This window comes from Vulpes vulpes, chromosome 15 (genome assembly GCF_048418805.1).
Source record: "Vulpes vulpes isolate BD-2025 chromosome 15, VulVul3, whole genome shotgun sequence".
In the NCBI taxonomy this organism is placed as follows: domain Eukaryota; kingdom Metazoa; phylum Chordata; class Mammalia; order Carnivora; family Canidae; genus Vulpes; species Vulpes vulpes.
In genome coordinates, this window is record NC_132794.1 from 114,091,620 (window position 1) to 114,110,215 (window position 18,596).

The following is an 18,596-nucleotide window of genomic DNA, read 5'->3' on the forward strand; positions in this document are numbered from 1 at the left end:
TGCTCCTTTTGGTTCTGAGTGAACGGGAGCCACCCTGAGATTCACACATGCGGTGAAATGTAACGGGGACACCCAGTAGGCCGCGCCTTCCGTGGGGACAGCCTTCCCTTCCCACTTCCGTCCCGGAGCCCCACCGCGGGCCTGTGCCACCAGCCTGATGAAAAGCAGTGTTTTGGGAACTGAGTCAGATAGAGGCCGGAAAGCATACCTGTCCGAGTGCTGCTTTGACCTCTGCCTTGCCACCTGCCACCTTCAGACGCTCGGTCAAGTTTACCAACTTCCCTAGTCTAGGTTGTTTGGTGCTTGCTCACTTACCAAGCACAAGAATGGTGTGAGCTGCAGTAGCTAAGGGTGGGAGCACGAGCTCACCTTTAGTCCAGATTACAGTTTTTATATACTGAAGGGTCTGTGAGGGAGGATGGTGCCCGTTATCAGGGACCAGGAGCCTCCACACACCTCGGCGGGGGCCGTCCTGCAACCCTGAGAGCGAATCCTGCTTTTGTCGTCCCATCTCACAGATGAGGAGAGTGAGGCTCTCGGAGGTTAAGTAACTTCTCCACACAGGCAGGCAGCCTGACTCCAGAACGGCCCTCTCCATCCTATGCTGACTGTCATTTCTATTATTTATGTTTTAGTTTTTGGTCGTGAAAAAACAGATAGAAGCTCAGAAGGGGCCATGAGTGGGCCGGCTCTGAGATCCCGGAGCAGTCTACACATGGAGCCTCCAGCTGTGTCTCCACGCCCTGGGTGATGAGGTTTTTGGGGGGTGAGGATGGGGAACAGGGCTGTGTGGACGGATCTGCCTTCCATGCTTCTGGCTAAAGGATTTATCTGCCCACAGCCTCCCCCCACCCAGTGAGGGGGAGGGAGGTTCTGGGTGCTGGGGTCAGGAGAGCACAGTGTGGCTCAGGGACCAAGGACCAGTCTCTCTGTGCTGCAATTTCAGAATCAGAAAGCCTCCTGCCTCTGAGCCATCCACTCCCACACACGCTGGGCCCACGTCCTTAGTCAGGCTGCAGAAGGACATCAGATCAGGTGACTAAGAACCTGCCTTCAAGTCTGTGCTCTTTGGCAGGTTTCAGTGAAGGAGGAAGATGGTCATTGGGGGGGGGGGGGGGGCGATGTGCAGGCAGGAGAACCTGTTCTGGAGCTCTGCTTGGTGGCTGCCTGCCCTTTGCAGAATCTGCAGGCTCCCAGGGCTTCCAAGAGCACCGAGCAGGCCCTGAAGGCAGGAAGCAGCTGATTTGTCCACCCGTATGGCCACGTGTCACTTGCAGGAATACCACTACTGTATGGCCATGGAGGGCTGGCTGCTGGAACGCTGCATGGACCCTGAACAGTCTCATATCCACAGACACAACCCTTCCCGCCCTGCTTCATCCCCAGGGTTTGTTGAGATGAGCAAATAAAACTAATAGTGAGAGCAAAGCTTACCTTGGGGGCGGGGGGTGTCCCTGCCTCCCAAAGTGCTTTGCAAACATCAACTCACTGCTGGAGGGGGTGGGGGAGTGGGGGATGCTAGTCACTTTGACTTTATTTATTTATTTGTTAAAGATTCTGTTTATTTATTCATGAGAGACATAGAGAGACAGAGGCAGAGGCACAGGCAGAGGGAGAAACAGGCACCATGCAGGGAGCCTGATGTGGGATCCCGGGTCTCCAGGATCACACCCTGGGCCAAAGGTGGCACTAAACCGCTGAGTCACCCAGGGATCCCCTCACTTTGAGTAAAGAATTAATTTCCCTAAAATTATCATCATAGACCCTGTGTTCTTATAATATTGAAGAGGACAATATTCTATGTGATTTATTTATTTATTTTTCAAGTGTGCATGAATCTTGTCATCCAGCTCATCGTCATAAGACCACATGGGCTAACTGCGGGGGGGGGGGGGTGTCATATCATGACCGCTGGAAACTTCTAATTCCACAGAATAGTTCAGACCTTCAAAATAGTGCTTCATGTGGTTCCATGACAACAAACATAATGCACATTCATGAAGTAATTTTAGAACAGCCGATCACGGCTACGTCTAGGAGAAGTCGGCAGACTTCATTCTTCCTTAAGATTTCTAAGGAACACACAGAGTTTCTACCTTCAGACACAGTAAGAGTCAAGCTCTTCATCCCCAGAACTGTGAACCATACTTCCACATACCAGATTCCTGTTTTGAATGGCTCTTTAAAGGTCATCTGTGATATAAGGCTTGAGATAGTTCACACTCTGAGATGAGGAAAATGAGGAAACATGGTCTTTATATTTCGTAGTGTCCTTTGCATTAACATGGGGTGTGAGCGCCTACCTATTCAGCGATCATTTGCATGATTTGTTACCCATACCTGTTTCCTCTTCCATTGCTTGTCCACGTTATCCAAGCCCGATATAAAATCCAACCTTCAAAGAACATGAATGTTTTCAGTTTCAAAGAACTTAGAACCTTTTCACTGTTGAGAATCATATTTTTAATACGTCCAACGTGGCACAGCAAGTTAATTTATTAGCGTAACCTCGACTTGGGGGTGGGCGGTTATAGAGGACCGACCTTTCAGAGAGTCAGCACAGTCTGGTGACTAAGTACCTGTTTTATGTGGAATTTAACAACTGCTTTTGGAATGTTTGTCCTGACTTCTCCACAGTAAGCTCTGCCGCGGCAGGTACCTGGGTTAGCACAGTGCTAATTGCATCATCATAGGTAGTCAATGGGCGTTTTTTGAATGAAAAATAATATTTCTAAGGAAGATTGTTGGAATATAGTAGATAAGAAGGTCATGAATCTCCAACAGCTTCATAAAGGATATATCTTTCTGTCCAAAGAGCTGCTGCTTCGAAAATTACACTAATAGATTTCTGCTCTGTTTGGCTTTGGTTCAATCAAGACGCGACGGGTCATGATTTCAGGATCCTGTCAATGTCAAACCTGACTGATTTGTGGGACATTCGGGCCCAAAAGATCCTCAGAGGGATTTTCTAGAAGAATATCCTACTGGAAAAGTAGGTCTAATCCATTCTGGAGTTTTTCAAAAATTTCCTGATCGGCCATTGTGTTCTTTGGAGTCTGTGAACGCATTTTACTCACATGTTCTTAGAGGCCAACCCAACCTCTGTGTTCTGCATCTGCCTAGCCTTGACTTGGGGAATGCCTGCAAGCTCAGTGCTCGAAGCCACTGCTTAGCCTTTGGCTGGGCAGGAAGCCACTGATGGCTGATACACTCCCATCCGGCCAACTATACTGTGTCAACAACAAAGGGCTGGTTACTAGAACTTGTGGCAACGTTATATTTCCCTTTTTGACTAATTCACCACAATCCTTTCAAACCAGAGATACATATAGCCTCCCTTGTGTGAAGGCTTTAGGACTGTAATTTTTATCTTTCTTAAATCTTCTCATTTCCTACTCTCTTCCGTACAAAAACTGTACCTTGGAACCTCAAAAAAATGCATTTGAAGGTCATATATCAGCACTTTTACCCACTATCAGGCTTGAATTATGTTGACAACTGAGGGTCCAGAGGACCAGGGCATTTACTCCCAAGTCTCACCCACCTTTTGCCTCCAACACCCGGTCCTGGGATGATGAGTTCTGATTCCCTCTGTCCCTGGAAGTCTTCACTCATACAGTGGCATAAAAATACCTGGTCCCTCCTGAGGAGGAGGAGATCGTAGGTGCTAAAGTGCTTTAAACTACTTAAAGGAAAGATCCATACCACAAACCTTTATTGTCTTAGAGAGTGAGACCAGCTCAGGAGGGTCCATAGTCTCATAATCATTTTACTGCTTTGAATCGTGCATGGACTGGAGCGCTTTCCCCTTCATCTTCTCCACCCTAGTGGGAAGATCCCTTTCCAAGGTGACATCATTCATGGAGTGTCCTGAGATACAAGACTATCACAAAGTGACAGTCAACCAGGGTTGGATGCTGATTGTCCAGACAAGCGAGCCGGTCGCTGCTGGGGAGCTGATGGACAGTGCAATAGACCTACTGACAAAATTACAGAACATTGGCTTCAGAATAGAATTCCATCTCTTGGAGCAGATTCCATGGGCTTTCTCTCCTCCTGTTTTCGCTGGTATCGGGCCTTCTGGTAGAAAAAAATGATGACCACGGTGATAACATTTAGAAGAATGACGAGCAGCGTGAGCCAAAACGAGTAACCGTAGCTGTGGGTCACTCCTCCGTAGGTGGCTGCTGGATATACAGGATACAGCATCTGGGCCAGCTCTTTGGAGAGATGGTTGGATTGTGTGTTCCCCACGAACAGGATCATGGCCACGAAAATCAAGAACGCTGAAAAGAAGATTCAGTCTCATAAATGATATGATGATACTTTTTTTTTTTTTTTACTGTCACTTTCTTTCTTGATGGACCCCGTGCTCTGTGGACAACTATGGACTGTCTAAACAGGGATTTACAGTCTTCTAGGTACCAGAGCTTGAAGGAACCGTAACACCTGAGCTAGATTCTAGGCACCGACCACTAAAGATGGGGGGCAGGGATCCCTGGGTGGCGCAGTGGTTTAGCGCCTGCCTTTGGCCCAGGGTACGATCCTGGAGACCCGGGATCGAATCCCACGTTGGGCTCCCGGTGCATGGAGCCTGCTTCTCCCTCTGCCTGTGTCTCTGCCTCTCTCTCTCTGTGACTATCATAAATAAATAAAAATTAAAAAAAACGATGGGGGGCAGCGTCCAGCAAAGGCAAACATAAGGTTCAAGACCTTTTGCGGAGTCCCTCCCTCAGCCCGTGCCCACACAGCTGTGCGGAATGAACCCTGGAATGAGCAGACAGGAGAGCCAACAGGAAGCTTTCTAGAGAGGAGTGGATGGATGACAAGTACTGAAAGGTCAGAGCATTGCAAACAGAAGAGACCAGGCTACGTGAAGACGCACAGGGGGCAGTGAGCTCAGAGCCGCGGGGGCCACGAGATAGGTCCTGGCCGATGCGAGCTGCTCTGAGCATCCTGAGCACTGCCTGCCGAGGAGGCCACCTCCCCGCAGAGCTGCAGACACCACCTCAGAGCCCGGACTTGCATCCTGCTCACAGTGGAAGGTGGCGTGTAGCCAGGAAGGGTCTCCTCACTAAACTCGTGTGGGAAGAGAATTCAATCATTGTGTTCTCATCCTTTTTTTTTTTTTTAATTCTTCACAACATCCTCCCCTGGAGAGTGTGTCTTGGTATTGACTTTTGAAAGCCACGTTGGCTCAGGTGGAGAACAGAGTTCTGGAGTCAGAGCGAGCCGGGTTCCAGGGCTCCAGCCACATGGCCCCGCACGTGTGCTTCTCTGGGCCTCATGCCTCACCTTCCAAAGGGCATCAGCCTGACCAAGGCAAAGGGTAGACTTGGGGTTGGTTGGAACGGGGCTGGGCTGGGAATTGGGGAGGCGACCATGGCCAGTGGGCATCGGGTTCTCTCTGAGTGGATGGAACGTTCTAAGAGTGATGGAGGGGAGGGCTGTACATGTCTGTGAACATTTGCCCAGCACTCAACAGACATTCCGGGGTCAACGTGTCCAGGCTGTAGCCCACGCCCAGGGACTTTTCCCAATCCTCCAAATGCCCTGACTCCAGGGCTTCGGTGTGAGGAGAGCGCTTTGACCTTGGTGACGGACTTTCATCCTCAGCGTGATGGTTCTGCTTCTCAATAATGTGTGGATACGAGAGCCCCCTCCTCTGATGCTCTACGCGTCTCACACTCCTTAATTATCCTTCATTACGTTCTTGTGAAATTTCTTATAAAAGCTTAGTCACAAAGGAGTAGGTGAACACAGGGTTGCACTTTTCTCTGCAGTGGGACGTGCTCGGCTTTGATATCAGTTGGGAGGGGCCGCCACAGACAAGTGCTGACCTGAGCCCCTACACGAAGGAGATGCCTCTCCCTGACGGCTTCTCCTGGGCTCTGGAGCAGGTGATTTAGAGAGGGATATAGGGGGCCCCGTGGCAGGAGTGGGGGGCTCCTGAAGGCTCAGGAGGCTGTCTCCAGGCCTGGCCTGTCCGCATCAGGCCATGCGACCTGCCCCATCACTTTCTGCTCTCTGGGTTCCTGGGCTGAGGATCACATGTGTTGGGACAATCTGCAAAGTCGTCTCAGGCTCCAACATTTTCTCCATCTACAGTGATATCCCCTGTGGTCAGGGTCGGGCCACCCCAGACCGCTGTGGGGCAAAGGGCAGCTGGGGTTGGAGGGCACGGGAGCCGCCTGGGAGGCTGTGATGCTGCTGTTGTTTCCCTCAAAGCACAGTCTGCTCCTGTTCCTTCAGAACCTTGCTAGGGAGCCCACTTCCTCTTCCCTGCAGCCACGGGGAGCTTGTTCCAAGTCAGCCTGAATGGGGATTTGCGGCACTTCCCTCTGGCTCCAGAGCCCCTGGAGCCAGCCTGACCAAGGTGACCAAGGCTCCTGCCAAGATGACCCGAAGCAAGGGAGTCAATGGCATCTTTGTGCATAAAAGCCGTGTGCGGGTCGAGCCTCACATCATCAGGGTTTTCACTACGTGCTGCACGCTCAATGCACATGTGAGGAAAATCGGGAGTCCTCAGTGGCACACTCAGGGAAAATCTGGCTTCACAGGGCCCTGGGATCAAGAGGCCATGGGGCGGGGGGCGGGGGGGGGGCGTTCAGAGGAGGCCAGATGCGAGCCTGATGCCACACACATCTCCCTGCGACCCCTGCTAACTGCAGACCTCCTTCTTACACATCGACGTCTCCCTACATTTCTCTGCCCCCCAACAGCCTCTTCTGTGTGTTAGAACTTGCCCCAAGCCGGGAAAGGAAGGCCGCACAGCTCTCTGCTCTCCCTGGCAGACGGTACTTTGTTGTTACAGGTAGGTGGGGATTGAGGGGAAGGCCGCCCGCCCTGCGTTTTTCATGTTTTCCTCCACAAACACGCATCAGCCTCTGCTGCTTGCAAAGTCAGCTTATACTCAGCCGTGGGGACAAAGAGCTGGAAACTCCAGCCTTGCAGAAACAGGGTTTATGAAGCAATGGGCCTTGAGCCCTGCAGGCTGTCGAGCGGTGACGTGGTCCTGGCTTGTCCCTGAGGCCCCACATCCAATCCTGCTTTGGTACAGGCACCTGATTCCCCAGCCCCAGCTCCGAGGGGTCGGGTGTCCCAACCACCAGGTGGTCAGCCAGGGAGTTCAACCCCATTGGGGGCCACAGAGATTGCTCCAGGGACAGGAAGGACAATTCTAGCTAGAGATTTTGGGGGAAAGATGTTCTTTTTCCTGGGGCTGCTGGCAGCCATCCTGCCTCCGAGGGGACCAGCCCCCTGCCTAACGCCAGAGAGAGCACTGGCAAAATCAGGAGACAAGCACTGAGAGGAATCAGAGCTCCGAGGGTGGAGGCCGAGAGCCTGAATCCAGCTGTACCTGAGGCCACCGTTTTCTTTAGCTGCTTCATTATATGAGCAAAAATTAAAATAATCCTTTTTTTTTTTTGCCTTGGTAAAGAGTGCTGGGGGGTCTGCCTTTGGTTCGACTGGGGTGACGGTCATCCTAGGAACAGTGGTCGGGAAAGGAAGCTTGGCCTTGGGGAGAGGGTATCTGAGTTTGTAACCAAGTCCTTGGCCCAGCTGCTGGTGCCTTTGTGAGACCAGAGCTGGGCACACCGTGTGGCTGGCCCACAGCCGGTGCCCATTCAATTGCTGGGGGGGGGGGGGTTGGTTGTTTTTACCACCAGGTAATCAGACCACGGGAAGAAAGGAAAGGGCAAGTCATGTGTCATCCACACATGCTAAAGCAGCCGGGACCCAAGTCCTCAGAGCCGAGGAGCGAGCCTGCCATGTGGCCGTACCTGCAGTCCCAGTTCCCACCACTGGCCCGGCTTAACGATTACGAATTGCACCCTTAAAAGCATCCCCTTTAGGGGCACCTGGGTGGCTCAGAGGTTGAGCATCTGCCTTCGGCTCAGGGTATGATCCCAGGGTCCTGGGATGGAGTCCCACATTGGGGTCCCTGCAGGGAGCCTGCTTCTCCCTCTGCCTGTGCCTCTGCCTCTCTCTCTGTGTTTCTCATGAATAAATAAATAAACTCTTTTTAAAAATCCTCTTTTGAGCAGTGAGTTGCATGGATTTCCCTTGTTCTGTGCCATCTGGGGTGAGCTCATGCAGCTCCTCAACTGTTAGTTTGAAGAAGGCCACAGTGCTCCGGGCAGGGGTCAGGGCGCCCCTCCCCTGGGAGCCACAGCCCTGTGGACGGCCACGGCACAGAGCCCCGGGGACCTCTTCCCACCACCTGCCCCAGGCTTGGGCAAGGGTGGCCCCTCACGGAAAGACAAGAGGAAGCTGCCCACTGTCCTCCTCCAGGTTTCCTGTCACCTTAATATCCAGACCCCCTTGCCTGTGCTTGAAAGTTCCTGGCCTCTGTTGAAATGTGCTCCCTGGAACGTGACGCCACCTCCAGAGTCATCCCGCAGGTACGACAGGGTTCTTCAGATCTGCTCTCAAGAGCAGGTATTCATGGGGGGTGGGGAGAACAGAAGAAATCTGGCACCTGGCGAGCCAGAGGGACCCCACTGGACCATGCCTCTGGGCAGTCACGGTGGCCGCTGAGCCTCGCGGAGACCCAGGGAGAGCCGCGCGTACTGTGACTGACGCTCAGATCGGCTCCCTGTCTGCATGCAGCCCCACCCTGACCTTTACCATAAACAGATAAAGCGACCTCGCCACACCGTACAGAATCACCCAGGGCTCACAGGTCACCCACAAGAAGGGTGTTGGCCTCAGATTCTCTGGGTGACCTTTGTGGTTCTCTGTGGGGCAGCCATACAGCTGTGTCATGTGTGGATTTTAGCCCACAGTGACTTATTTGGAGGTGAGGCTCCGTGCGGGGACCCCGATGTGGGACTCGATCCCGGGACCCCAGGATCATGCCCTGGGCTGAAGGCAGACACTCAACTGCTGAGCCCCCCAGGCGTCCCAGCCCACCCGTGCGTTTAAAACAATGTCATTTCCGAGGTGCTTAATAAATGCTGTAGGCTCAGGCCCCTGCACACAACTTGGCCCAGACTAGGTCTGCTTAACCTCCCCGGCTCTCGCTCACACCCTGTGTGTGTTCGTCGTGTGCCCGAGCAGCGGAGAGACGAGGCACGGAGGCCAGCTCTCCGCGGAGCGCCAGGCGTTCCCGGGGACACTCACCTCCAAGCCCGCTCCAGGTGTACACCCCCACTGGTCCCAGGAACGTCTGGTAGGGGTTGCTGATGCTGTTGTAGAACGTGAGCCCCGAACTGAGCAGCGAAGCGCACAGGCTGAGGACCAGGAACAGGATCGTCACCAAATGCAGAGTTTTTTGGGAAGAGGCGTTCAATTTCTCTAAAACTAAAGCAGCGTTCGGTAAGCACGGAGCACGGAAAGCAAACACCAAGGGACCCCACTAGACCGGAGGCCCCCCCCCCCCAGCCAGGCAGGCCTCTACCCCAGGCAGGGGTTAGGGAAGGCGGGAGACACCTGCCAGGTCTCGGGGTTAGGGATGGCGGGAGACACCTGCCAGGTCTCGGGGTTAGGGATGGCGGGAGACACCTGCCAGGTGCTAGGGTTAGGGATGGCGGGAGACTGTGTCAGGTGGGCGGGGACAGGAAGGGGCGGGGCCCCAGGATCCGCCTTCCCTGCTTGAATGTGTGTGGCCTCGGGGCTTGGGGTAAGCGGCTCGCCATCCCAATTGTAATTTCCCCCAGAAAAGAGGGCGCCCTCCTTGATAAGCTGCCGCAGGGCTGGACAACATTCCTCGGGGCATCCTGGCCTCAGATGCTTGCCAGTGGGCATTGCCACAGCTCCTCATGGGTGGGGGTCCCTTGCTCTGAGCATTACTGGGCTTCCACTTGGGGACACTTATGGGGGGCCACCCTGTGACAGAGAGGATCTGGTCAAGCCTGAGATTTCTGAGGTGAGCCCACTACACAGAAGGTGGGGGGGAGGGGCTGATGGGGGTGACCGGCTAGCGGGGAGCCAGAGATGGCCCAGAGACAGGAGATGACAGCCGTGTGTACAGCTGAGGTGTCGCCCACACTTCCCGACTCAGCTTTCCTTGGAGCCGGGGCGCCCAGGGCCCGTGTGGCTCAAACGCAGAAGGTGACCGCAGGGCAAACCATCAGAATTCTTTCCAAGCTCAAGTCCTCTCAGTTCTAACAGCATTTTATAAAATGTGCATATTTCTTAAGTGCAAAGGAGCTTCCAGGCATGGATATGCACTCGTGCCCAACGAAACACAGATGCCCTGCGCTGTTGGCCACGGGTTCCTGCTTTTGCCACATCCTCCTGCTCCAACCGCCACCAGCCGAGGTCCCTAAGCAGCTGTTCCCTCTGCGTGGGCCTTTGTTTACAACACAGAATGACCAGACATGGGGGGCTGTCCCCACACTTCCCCGTAACCCCAGCTGCGCATTTATAAAACATCTCCCAAGGCTGCCAGTGTGTCTTAGGGTCTTCGGTGATCGCCACCACGTTAAATAAAGTGTTTACCAAGATGTTCTGTGGAAAGCCACAATGACACACGGGAAAAGCAACGTGGGGAGAGGATTTCGGGGTTCATCGTCATATGCTCACGAAGTCTTTGGGAATTGTGAGTTACCAGAACCCTGACAGGGTGGGGGGGTCTGGTAAGAGAAAGTCGAAACCTTCTTCTTTCCATTCCTGTTTCTCAGGCCCTGGGAGAGAGCGGGAACCGCTCACAGCCTGGCCACAGCTTTAAAGAACAGAAACCGGGCAGCCCGGGGAGCTCAGCGGTTTAGCACCGCCGTCGGCCCAGGGCGTGATCCTAGAGACCCGGGATAGAGTCCCAAGTCGGGTTCCCTGCATGGGGCCTGCTTCTCCCTCTGCCTGTGTCTCTGCCTCTCTCTCTCTCTGTGTCTCTCATGAATAAATAAATAAAATCTTTAAAAAAAAAAAAAAAAAAAGAACAGAAACCAGAAAAGCCAGGAAAGATATCCCTTGTTCTCAGGTCCAGGGGCTCCTCATCTCTCTCTCTCTCTGAACCTGAGTGCTTCAAAGAACAGGGTCCCTGGGAACCAGAGGGGGGCCCCGGGACATGGTGCGCACCAGGGGAGGCGCAGCCAAGCCTGCTCCTGACCTGCATCCTGGCAGCAGGGGGCCCTGTCTTTGCAAGGTGGTCCTTTTCATGCCCTGTCGCCTTCATTATTTAAAAGCTCTTCACTGGTGGTGGCTGCAAGTGATGAATCACTGAATTCTACTCCAGAAACCAACACTGCTCTGCATGTTAACTAGCTAAAATTTACATTAAAAAAAAAAAAAAAACACCAGCTACATATAAATAAATAAATAAATAAAAGCTCTTAATTGTGTCGTGCCCAAACGGGCATCTCTACGACCTCTGCCTGGAGTCCTAATGCTTCCTCCACAGCGACGCAGAACCCACTTGGTCCTCTCTGGTCATTGAAGAGAGATGTGAGCCCCCGTGTGATTAACAGCCCACATCTCCAGAATGTTCTTTGGAAGGCGTGATTCCAAAGCTCCCACCAGCCTGCTCCCTGCTCTGTACACATTGACTCTGACTCTAAGCCTCAAAACACGCTGGCCAGAGCGGCACAGCTCCCTCTGCCCAAACGGATACCACCCCTCTCTCTTCTCTTCACTTCTGAACATCTAAATTGTTAATTGTGATTTTTTCCTTTCTTTCTTTTTTTTTTTTTTTTTAAGTCAGCAGTATGCTAGGAGGGAGACAGATTTCCTGTTGCTGGACAGTGGACATTGAGAGGCTACAGAAACCAAACTGGTGGAAAGAGGAGTAGAGACTTGCATGCTGCCCCGTGCAAGCACGACCACGCATCCCTGGGGACCCCGAGAACACAGGGGCCAGAAAAAGGGAGCTATCAGCCCAGCGACATGGCCCCGACGACCTCACCACCCTTGGCTAGAGAACATTCTGCTCCTCGGCAAGAGAGGCGGGCCTGGGAGCAAAGTTCAACTCACACATGTCCAATCTCCTTGTACCCAGTGGGGACTGGACTGTTTCACAATTTCCGCTCATGAATGACCCCCAGGCTGGCCCAAGCCCTCAGCACAGGCCTCTGTGTTATACATCTCACGGAAGAACCCTCATGGCATAGGTTAAACTAAAAATGTGGTCCTGCCTGTCCCCACCTATTGCCTGGGTGGGGCTGGCTGAGGTCCAATGGGCCACCTGCCCCCTGGGTGCCACCTGCACCAGGAAAGCCCTTGGCCTGGGTCTTTCTGAAGAGTCTGAGCACAGGCTGAGACTCTAGCTCTTTGGGTCGCCCTGGAGATGCCGGGATCGGCGGCTCCTCCTGGATCTCATGCAGCACGTATCTGTTTTGAAACCAGTGGATAGGGATCCCTGGGTGGCACAGTGGTTTGGCCCCTGCCTTTGGCCCAGGGCGCGATCCTGGAGACCCGGGATCGAATCCCACGTCAGGCTCCCGGTGCATGGAGCCTGCTTCTCCCTCTGCCTATGTCTCTGCCTCTCTCTCTCTCTCTCTCTCTGTGTGTGTGACTATCATAAATAAATAAAAATTTAAAAAAATTAAAAAAAAAGAAAGAAAGAAACCAGTGGATGATGACCTCAGAGTAGAAGTAGATAAAAAATGGGAAGTAGGACACACCTGTTCAGAGGTGGAGGGTGGGATGCTGCAGAATTTCCAAGTGTGACCATGAGGAAGAATTGCTTCCCATTCCACTCACCCTGTTTGTCCCTCCCATCAAGGAGGAAGCTCGGAGCTCTCATCAGGAATTTACTGGGCACCGAATAAACTCTGTGTGGAGCCAATAAGAAATAATTTGGATACTTAACTAGAAAATAGCCATTTCGGTGTGAGGAGAATGTCATCCCTGGAGTGTCCTGGAGAATATTTCTGCCTCATACGCTTATTAAAAGCTATAAATGGATGTTCCTTTGCAAATGGCGAACATTGCACTTTTTTCAGAGTAAACCAGAAAGTGACAATGAGGTTAGGCTTTGTTTCTGACTGTTGGTAACATCTAACAGACATGATTTTTCAGAAGGGCTTCAATTTGGAGCCGACTGACTCATACTTCTCTTTGTATTAATGTAACAATTTAACTTAATTTTAAACTGCCGTATTTTAAAATTCTATTTCAGCCTCTGAGTTTCCTGCCACACAGGTATGACAGCTGTACCTCTCAGCCCCCTCCTGGCTCAGAACTCAGACAATGAAAGCTGGAAATTCAGGGAAAGTTAGCAAGAATGAAGCAGAATAACCCCCACCCGCCCCAGCCCCCCCTAGCATCTGACAGCTGCTCTCTGCCTACAAAAGTAGCAAATACATTCCGTTCTTTCCTCTTCCTTTTCAGGGCCAAGCGTTGGAATCAGGAAAACCACCTCACAATTGGAACTAATTGCCCGGATTCTGGCAACCTCAGGAAAGAGGCCATGGCTCCCACAGCTGGGACGCAGAAATGTGCTGGGGGCGGTGGGCTGCGTACAGAAATGGGTCATCTGGACATCGGGCTTTCTGTGCGTGGAGATTTAACCCTTCAGGATCCTCTTGCTGTATGGTCTTCCTAGCTCTGGTTTTCCATAAGTTCTCAGAGCCTGGGGGAGAGCCAGTGGCTTTGTGGGTGGGTGCGACCTGCCTCCACCCTCTCCTCAAGCGCTTGGGTCATCAGGGAGGCTGACTTGGTGGGCTCTTCAAGCCGTGGGCCGCAGTACACCCCTGACCAGCTGGGCCGTCCAGGTCTTCCAAGAAGTCCCCGTTGGCATGCCCAGCCTCTGAGAACTGTATCTGGGTTCTCTCACGGAGAAGCAGGGGGAGTGCATTTCCTGCCCTGTTCAACTCCATCACCCAGCGTGGTCATGTCTCTGGGGACAAACCAGTGGTTCCTCCTCTAAAAAGTAGAGGTGTATAGGGGGAGGGGGTGGGTAAGCAAGAGTACTAAGGAAGAAATCAGCCTCCTTTGTCTCTTCGCAATGAATTTTTTTTTTTTTTTTGCAGCAGATTTACTGTTCTAATTACTTTTATCTTGGGCCAATAGTGCAATTTTGAGTCCCCTGAGAACAAACGGGGTGGGTGGAGAAAAGGAACTGGCGGGTGGGGTGGGGGGGAACAGACTGGGCGAGACTCCCTGTCACTCTCATAGCCACCTGCACTGCCTGATTCAACCAAAGGGGGCCTTTCTCTAGACAGAAGCTATGGCGAGCCCACCAGGCCCAGGAGCCGTGCGCAATGCCCCTCAGCATCCCAGCCCCTCCTTCCCAGACCAGCTGCTCAGGGAAGTGTTTTTGGATTGAAATTCAATATCTAGAACTTTAGGAGCTGGCAAAAGCAAAGTGTCTACTGGTAGACACAGGGGCTGTAACTTTACATCTGGATACTGGATAGATTGAGAGGCCACTAGATGAAGCTAGTAGATCTCCTGGTCGGGCTGAGCTGGCTAAATAATCCAGTCACATGCGGGAGAGTTTCCTTAGCAGGTTTGACCGATTATTTTCCCCAGCCGTTGACCTATTGGTGGCCGGGTTCTTTTGGCTTGTTGAAACCAGCCATTGTCACCTCACACTGTGCTGTCATCTCAAAATCTACAGCCAGAATTGGCCCAGTGTGCGGAAACGTAGCCGAGCTTTGCGATACGAACTACCCTTTGGAGATAGATGTTCATTGTGATCTCATCCTGGCCAGGAAGCTGATAGTGTTCACATCTTAAAAGGAAAAGTTAATGTATCACTGCTGGGGAAGGGAAAGTGGCATTTTTACGGATTTTATTTTACTGCCAAAGATTGGTTTCTGATTTGAGCTGAGCCCCGTGTAGTCCTGAGAAACCAGCAGGGCAGCAGCCGTACCTCCAATTCTGCTCTCCAGGGAACACAGGCCTGGGTCTGCAGCAGCTGAACACCATGATATACGTCCTCCTTATGTGACTTTCCCCTATCTTACAGAACTGCTTACAAGTGTTCCAAATTCAGTGACTGCTAAAACCATCAGCAGTGCAGACTCCCTAGGCTCTGGGGGGCCCCCCAATAAACATTGGCCAGAGCACCTCTGATGTGCTCTTACTGATTAGGGGGTGGCTTATTTTCTACAGCACCTGGACCCTGGGAGAGTGGTGACTTCAGAAAGTTGAACGTGGCTCTGCAGTAACAAAGAATAAAAGTAGAGAGCCAGGGGGAAAAAATGCAAATAGTGTGCCTCCTTCACGCTGCCATATGGCACTGCAGTGCCCACTTGGCCCTGTGCCCTCGGGGTCGTCCAAGACCACGTCTCTCCCTGCTAACTCCACACTGTTGTGCTCACTGCCCTCACCCCGGGCTTTAGAGCCAGGCCCGGACCTCCCTTGCCTCCCCTGAGCTCTCCTGACATAGGTAATCAGGGCTCTCACTGAAGCCATGGATCTCGGCTTGGAACCGACTGGTTCCAAACAGACAGCATGAAAATCAAAAAAATCACCGGCTGTTATCTCATATTTAAAATTTTTTTCAATGTGTCTGGAGATTTAGGAACTAGTACACATTCTGGTTTTGAAAATGCTATTCACATATTGAATGTGTGACTGTGTGTTTGAAAGTCTTAGTTTCTGGTTGCTGCAAAGGGAATATTCCTTGTCTTTCTGAGACGCTGAGGCCGGTACTGGAGGAGGTGTGTAACATCACTAAAACACCGGAGGAGACCTTGCTCTTGCTAATGTCAAAAGGACAAATTTCATAACTTGGAGATACAACTATGTTGCTCAGGGCTTAAGACTCAAACTCAAACTAAATATTACATCTATATGAGGTAGAAAATGACCCACATTTATAAGTCAGCACATAATGCCTGAGTCATAGCCCATAATGCCTGTCTACCTGCATGCAACACTCCTCAATGCAAAGTCCACTCAAGGTGCTAAATAATTTACAAATGTTGCTTTAAAATTTTGAGAGCATCATGGTATATATTCAGTCTTCGAAAGTCAAATAAGTAGCTAAAATCAGTTTATCATTCTTAATGGATTTTTGTGTTCCACTCCCTAAGAGAGGGGGGCATTATGATGTAAGAAATCAGGAAACAAAATTAGGAATTCCTATAAAACATGCAATTAATAGAATTAATAGAAATTTAATATCATGTCTGACACTAATGAGATATTTTGGAGGTTAAAATCCAAATTCAAGTTGATTAAAGAAATGAACTGCAGATCTAGAAGTGAGAGCTTGACTTACTCATATTTTTCCACTTCATTTTTTTCCTCACCAAGATGCCACTAATGAAGTTCTGGCCAGAGGCTATTGCTCCAACTAAAAATCCACCGTGAATACAATGAAAAATACTGTTCCCACTATCCTCCCATGTTGGATACCATATCCTGGCTAGATATACTTATTTATTTGTCAGTAAATTCGATAGTACCGCTTCAACACAGCCTCTGCCAGAACTATGTAGACGGTGGTGCTAATAGACACACCCAGAGCGAGGAAGCTAAAATAATAATGTGGGTGAATTTTCAAAATTTAAAATATATATTCATATCTATGAGCCAGCTCAGAGCTACAAGGAAATCCGTTTTGAACAGTTATTTGACCCCAATAGAGGATGACATAAGTCTTAACCCAGTTAACGCAATCTCGCTGTACCCATTCAAAATTAATGTCTCATTTACCTCCAAAGTCTTTGTCTGATTCCTCGAGTCCATGACTGAATTCTTGATGGCTCTTGCCGCGGAAGAGTCCGTAGGTGATAATGAGGCTACCGTTTGAAGAAGAGTCACTGATAGCGATTCTGCTGCTGACCCATTCTTGGGTCCCGAGCATAGAGCAGACTACGATGAAGGCCCCAAAGCTTGTTAAAAAGCCTGATAGGAACATCAGTATTTTCTTTGTCGTAGGCATCTTCTCGGGAAAGTAGAGGTCCTAAGGTCAAAAAAGAAAGCAACGGTCTCCTTATAATATGTTTGGGCCTTATCATTTGGTGTCCAGTATTTAGAAATGGAGTCGAATGAATGCTTCTTGTAAAATATAAAAGCTTGCTCTTCGAGGGACAAAATGCCCCGAGGAACACCGGACTATGAATATAGTCATAAAGATTTACAGTGGCTGAACTTTGGTCTGGAGTTAAGGGTTGCTATGGTTACAGCCAACCAGCAGAAACAAGGGAGCAGGCACAGTCTTCCTGAGGACTTCCTTGAGCACACGGTTAATTTATAACTCTCTGTCACATGCCGTCGAAGCAAGGTCGGCCTACCACGCCAGGGCCAGAGCCCCTAACACACGAGGGCCTGTCCTTCCCAAATGTCGCGGACGCTAGCAGCCAACATCCTAGACTTGCTTTACCCGTCAAGGACGGGACCCTAACAACAGTTCAAAAAGGAACACGAAGAAGATTAAGCCTTTGCTGACGATGCTGCGGGATGTAAAGAGCAAAGTCGACGGCCTCCTTACTTTTAGACCTTCTTAGAGAGATGCACCATTCAAATTTCCGCTCCCCAACTAGATCATAGTCGTACATTATTCAAATCCTAACTTGAGAGGGTCCATCTTTATTTGTCTCTAGTACTCCTTCTACATAACCTTTGTCATAACTCTAGGTATTTCCTGGCTTAGATTTCTGGAAATGAGTCAAGGCACTGAAGGTGAAAGTGTAGCAACATGAGAAAGATTTGTACCACTCTGACCACTCACGTCTATGCAATTGAATGGGCATGCTTTATCTTTACAGCATTGTATATTCTTGGGAAAATCAATTTTTTCCGATAAGGTATATTTATTTTGACGACATTTTTAAGGGATGGGACGGAATTTCAGTGGTTTTTTCCTTTGAGCCCATTTTCCAGAGTGAAATGATTTTGTCTCATGATATGCACTTTAGATATGCTCACACAAAAAAGATATCAAATAGAACTAACAAAAATAAAGAAAGCAAATATAATTAAAAATTCACCCTAGGAGAAGTAATTCTGTTCATACGTGGGCAGAGACTTTCATCCCCACGTCTTTATGTCTATGTCTACATTCACGCTAAAATCAAGTTCTACTTTATGTTCAACTCTGAAATGCGCTATTACAGATCTCAACAATTTGTCATGGGACTCTTCACCAATCGATCAAGTTTGCCATCGTGCCAAGTAATCATAATTTACTCACACATATCTTTTTGGTGGGACATTTTAGTTGTTTCCGGTTTTTCGCTGCCGTATCCACGGTGTGATGACGCCTCTTCTATGTTTAATTTTGTTAGCCTTTCCAGGTGTTTCTTTGTGATGAATTCTCACACGTAAAACTGTTAAGTCAACAAGTGCATGTAGACCCATGGAAGGTTTCAGCCAGTTTAAACACCTGCCAACAGCACTTTGGGCAGAGGGCTCATTTTCCCACAACCCCATCACCACGCACTATTACTAATCCTTCTCACCTTTCACAAGCTAAGAGAAGAGAAATAGGTCATTGGTACAATTTTTTTTAAAAAGGAGCAGTCAGGTTAACTTCTATTTGCATTTTGATTGGTCATTGGTTTTTTTGTTTACACAAATGTGTGTTGACATTTGTCTGTTGACAGTGTTGGTTCATTTATTATATAGAGATGTTCTTTTATATATGATTGTGCAGTAAGGGTATTAGCCTGTGTCAACTCCACATGATAAGTAAACGTGTATATATATGGATATGTGAGTCTACATATTAATTTTGTGGTTTGCATTTCACATATTGG

At 50.2% G+C, this 18,596-nt stretch overlaps 1 protein-coding gene across 1 annotated transcript; it reads right to left on the reverse strand.

Moving 5' to 3' along the window:
• Positions 1-1,801: 1,801 nt before the first annotated feature.
• Positions 1,802-16,993, reverse strand: CLRN3 (clarin 3). The gene is made up of 3 exons (XM_026010745.2): positions 16,552-16,993; positions 9,127-9,306; positions 1,802-4,286 (listed from the first exon to the last, which is right to left on the reverse strand). Exons 1-3 carry the CDS (start codon positions 16,778-16,780, stop codon positions 4,006-4,008), a joined length of 690 nt encoding a protein of 229 aa, XP_025866530.2. The 5' UTR covers positions 16,781-16,993; the 3' UTR covers positions 1,802-4,005.
• Between the last annotated feature and the right edge of the window lie 1,603 nt (positions 16,994-18,596).

Coding starts and splice junctions, on each gene's coding strand:
- CLRN3 (XM_026010745.2), bottom strand. CDS start 16,780: ATGCCTACGACAAAGAAAATACTGATGTTCCTATCAGGCTTTTTAACA. Junction 9,307..16,551: donor ATCAGACAAAGACTTTGGAG/GTAAATGAGACA, acceptor ACGCTGCTTTAG/TTTTAGAGAAATTGAACGCC. Junction 4,287..9,126: donor CACCTGGAGCGGGCTTGGAG/GTGAGTGTCCCC, acceptor TCTTCTTTTCAG/CGTTCTTGATTTTCGTGGCC.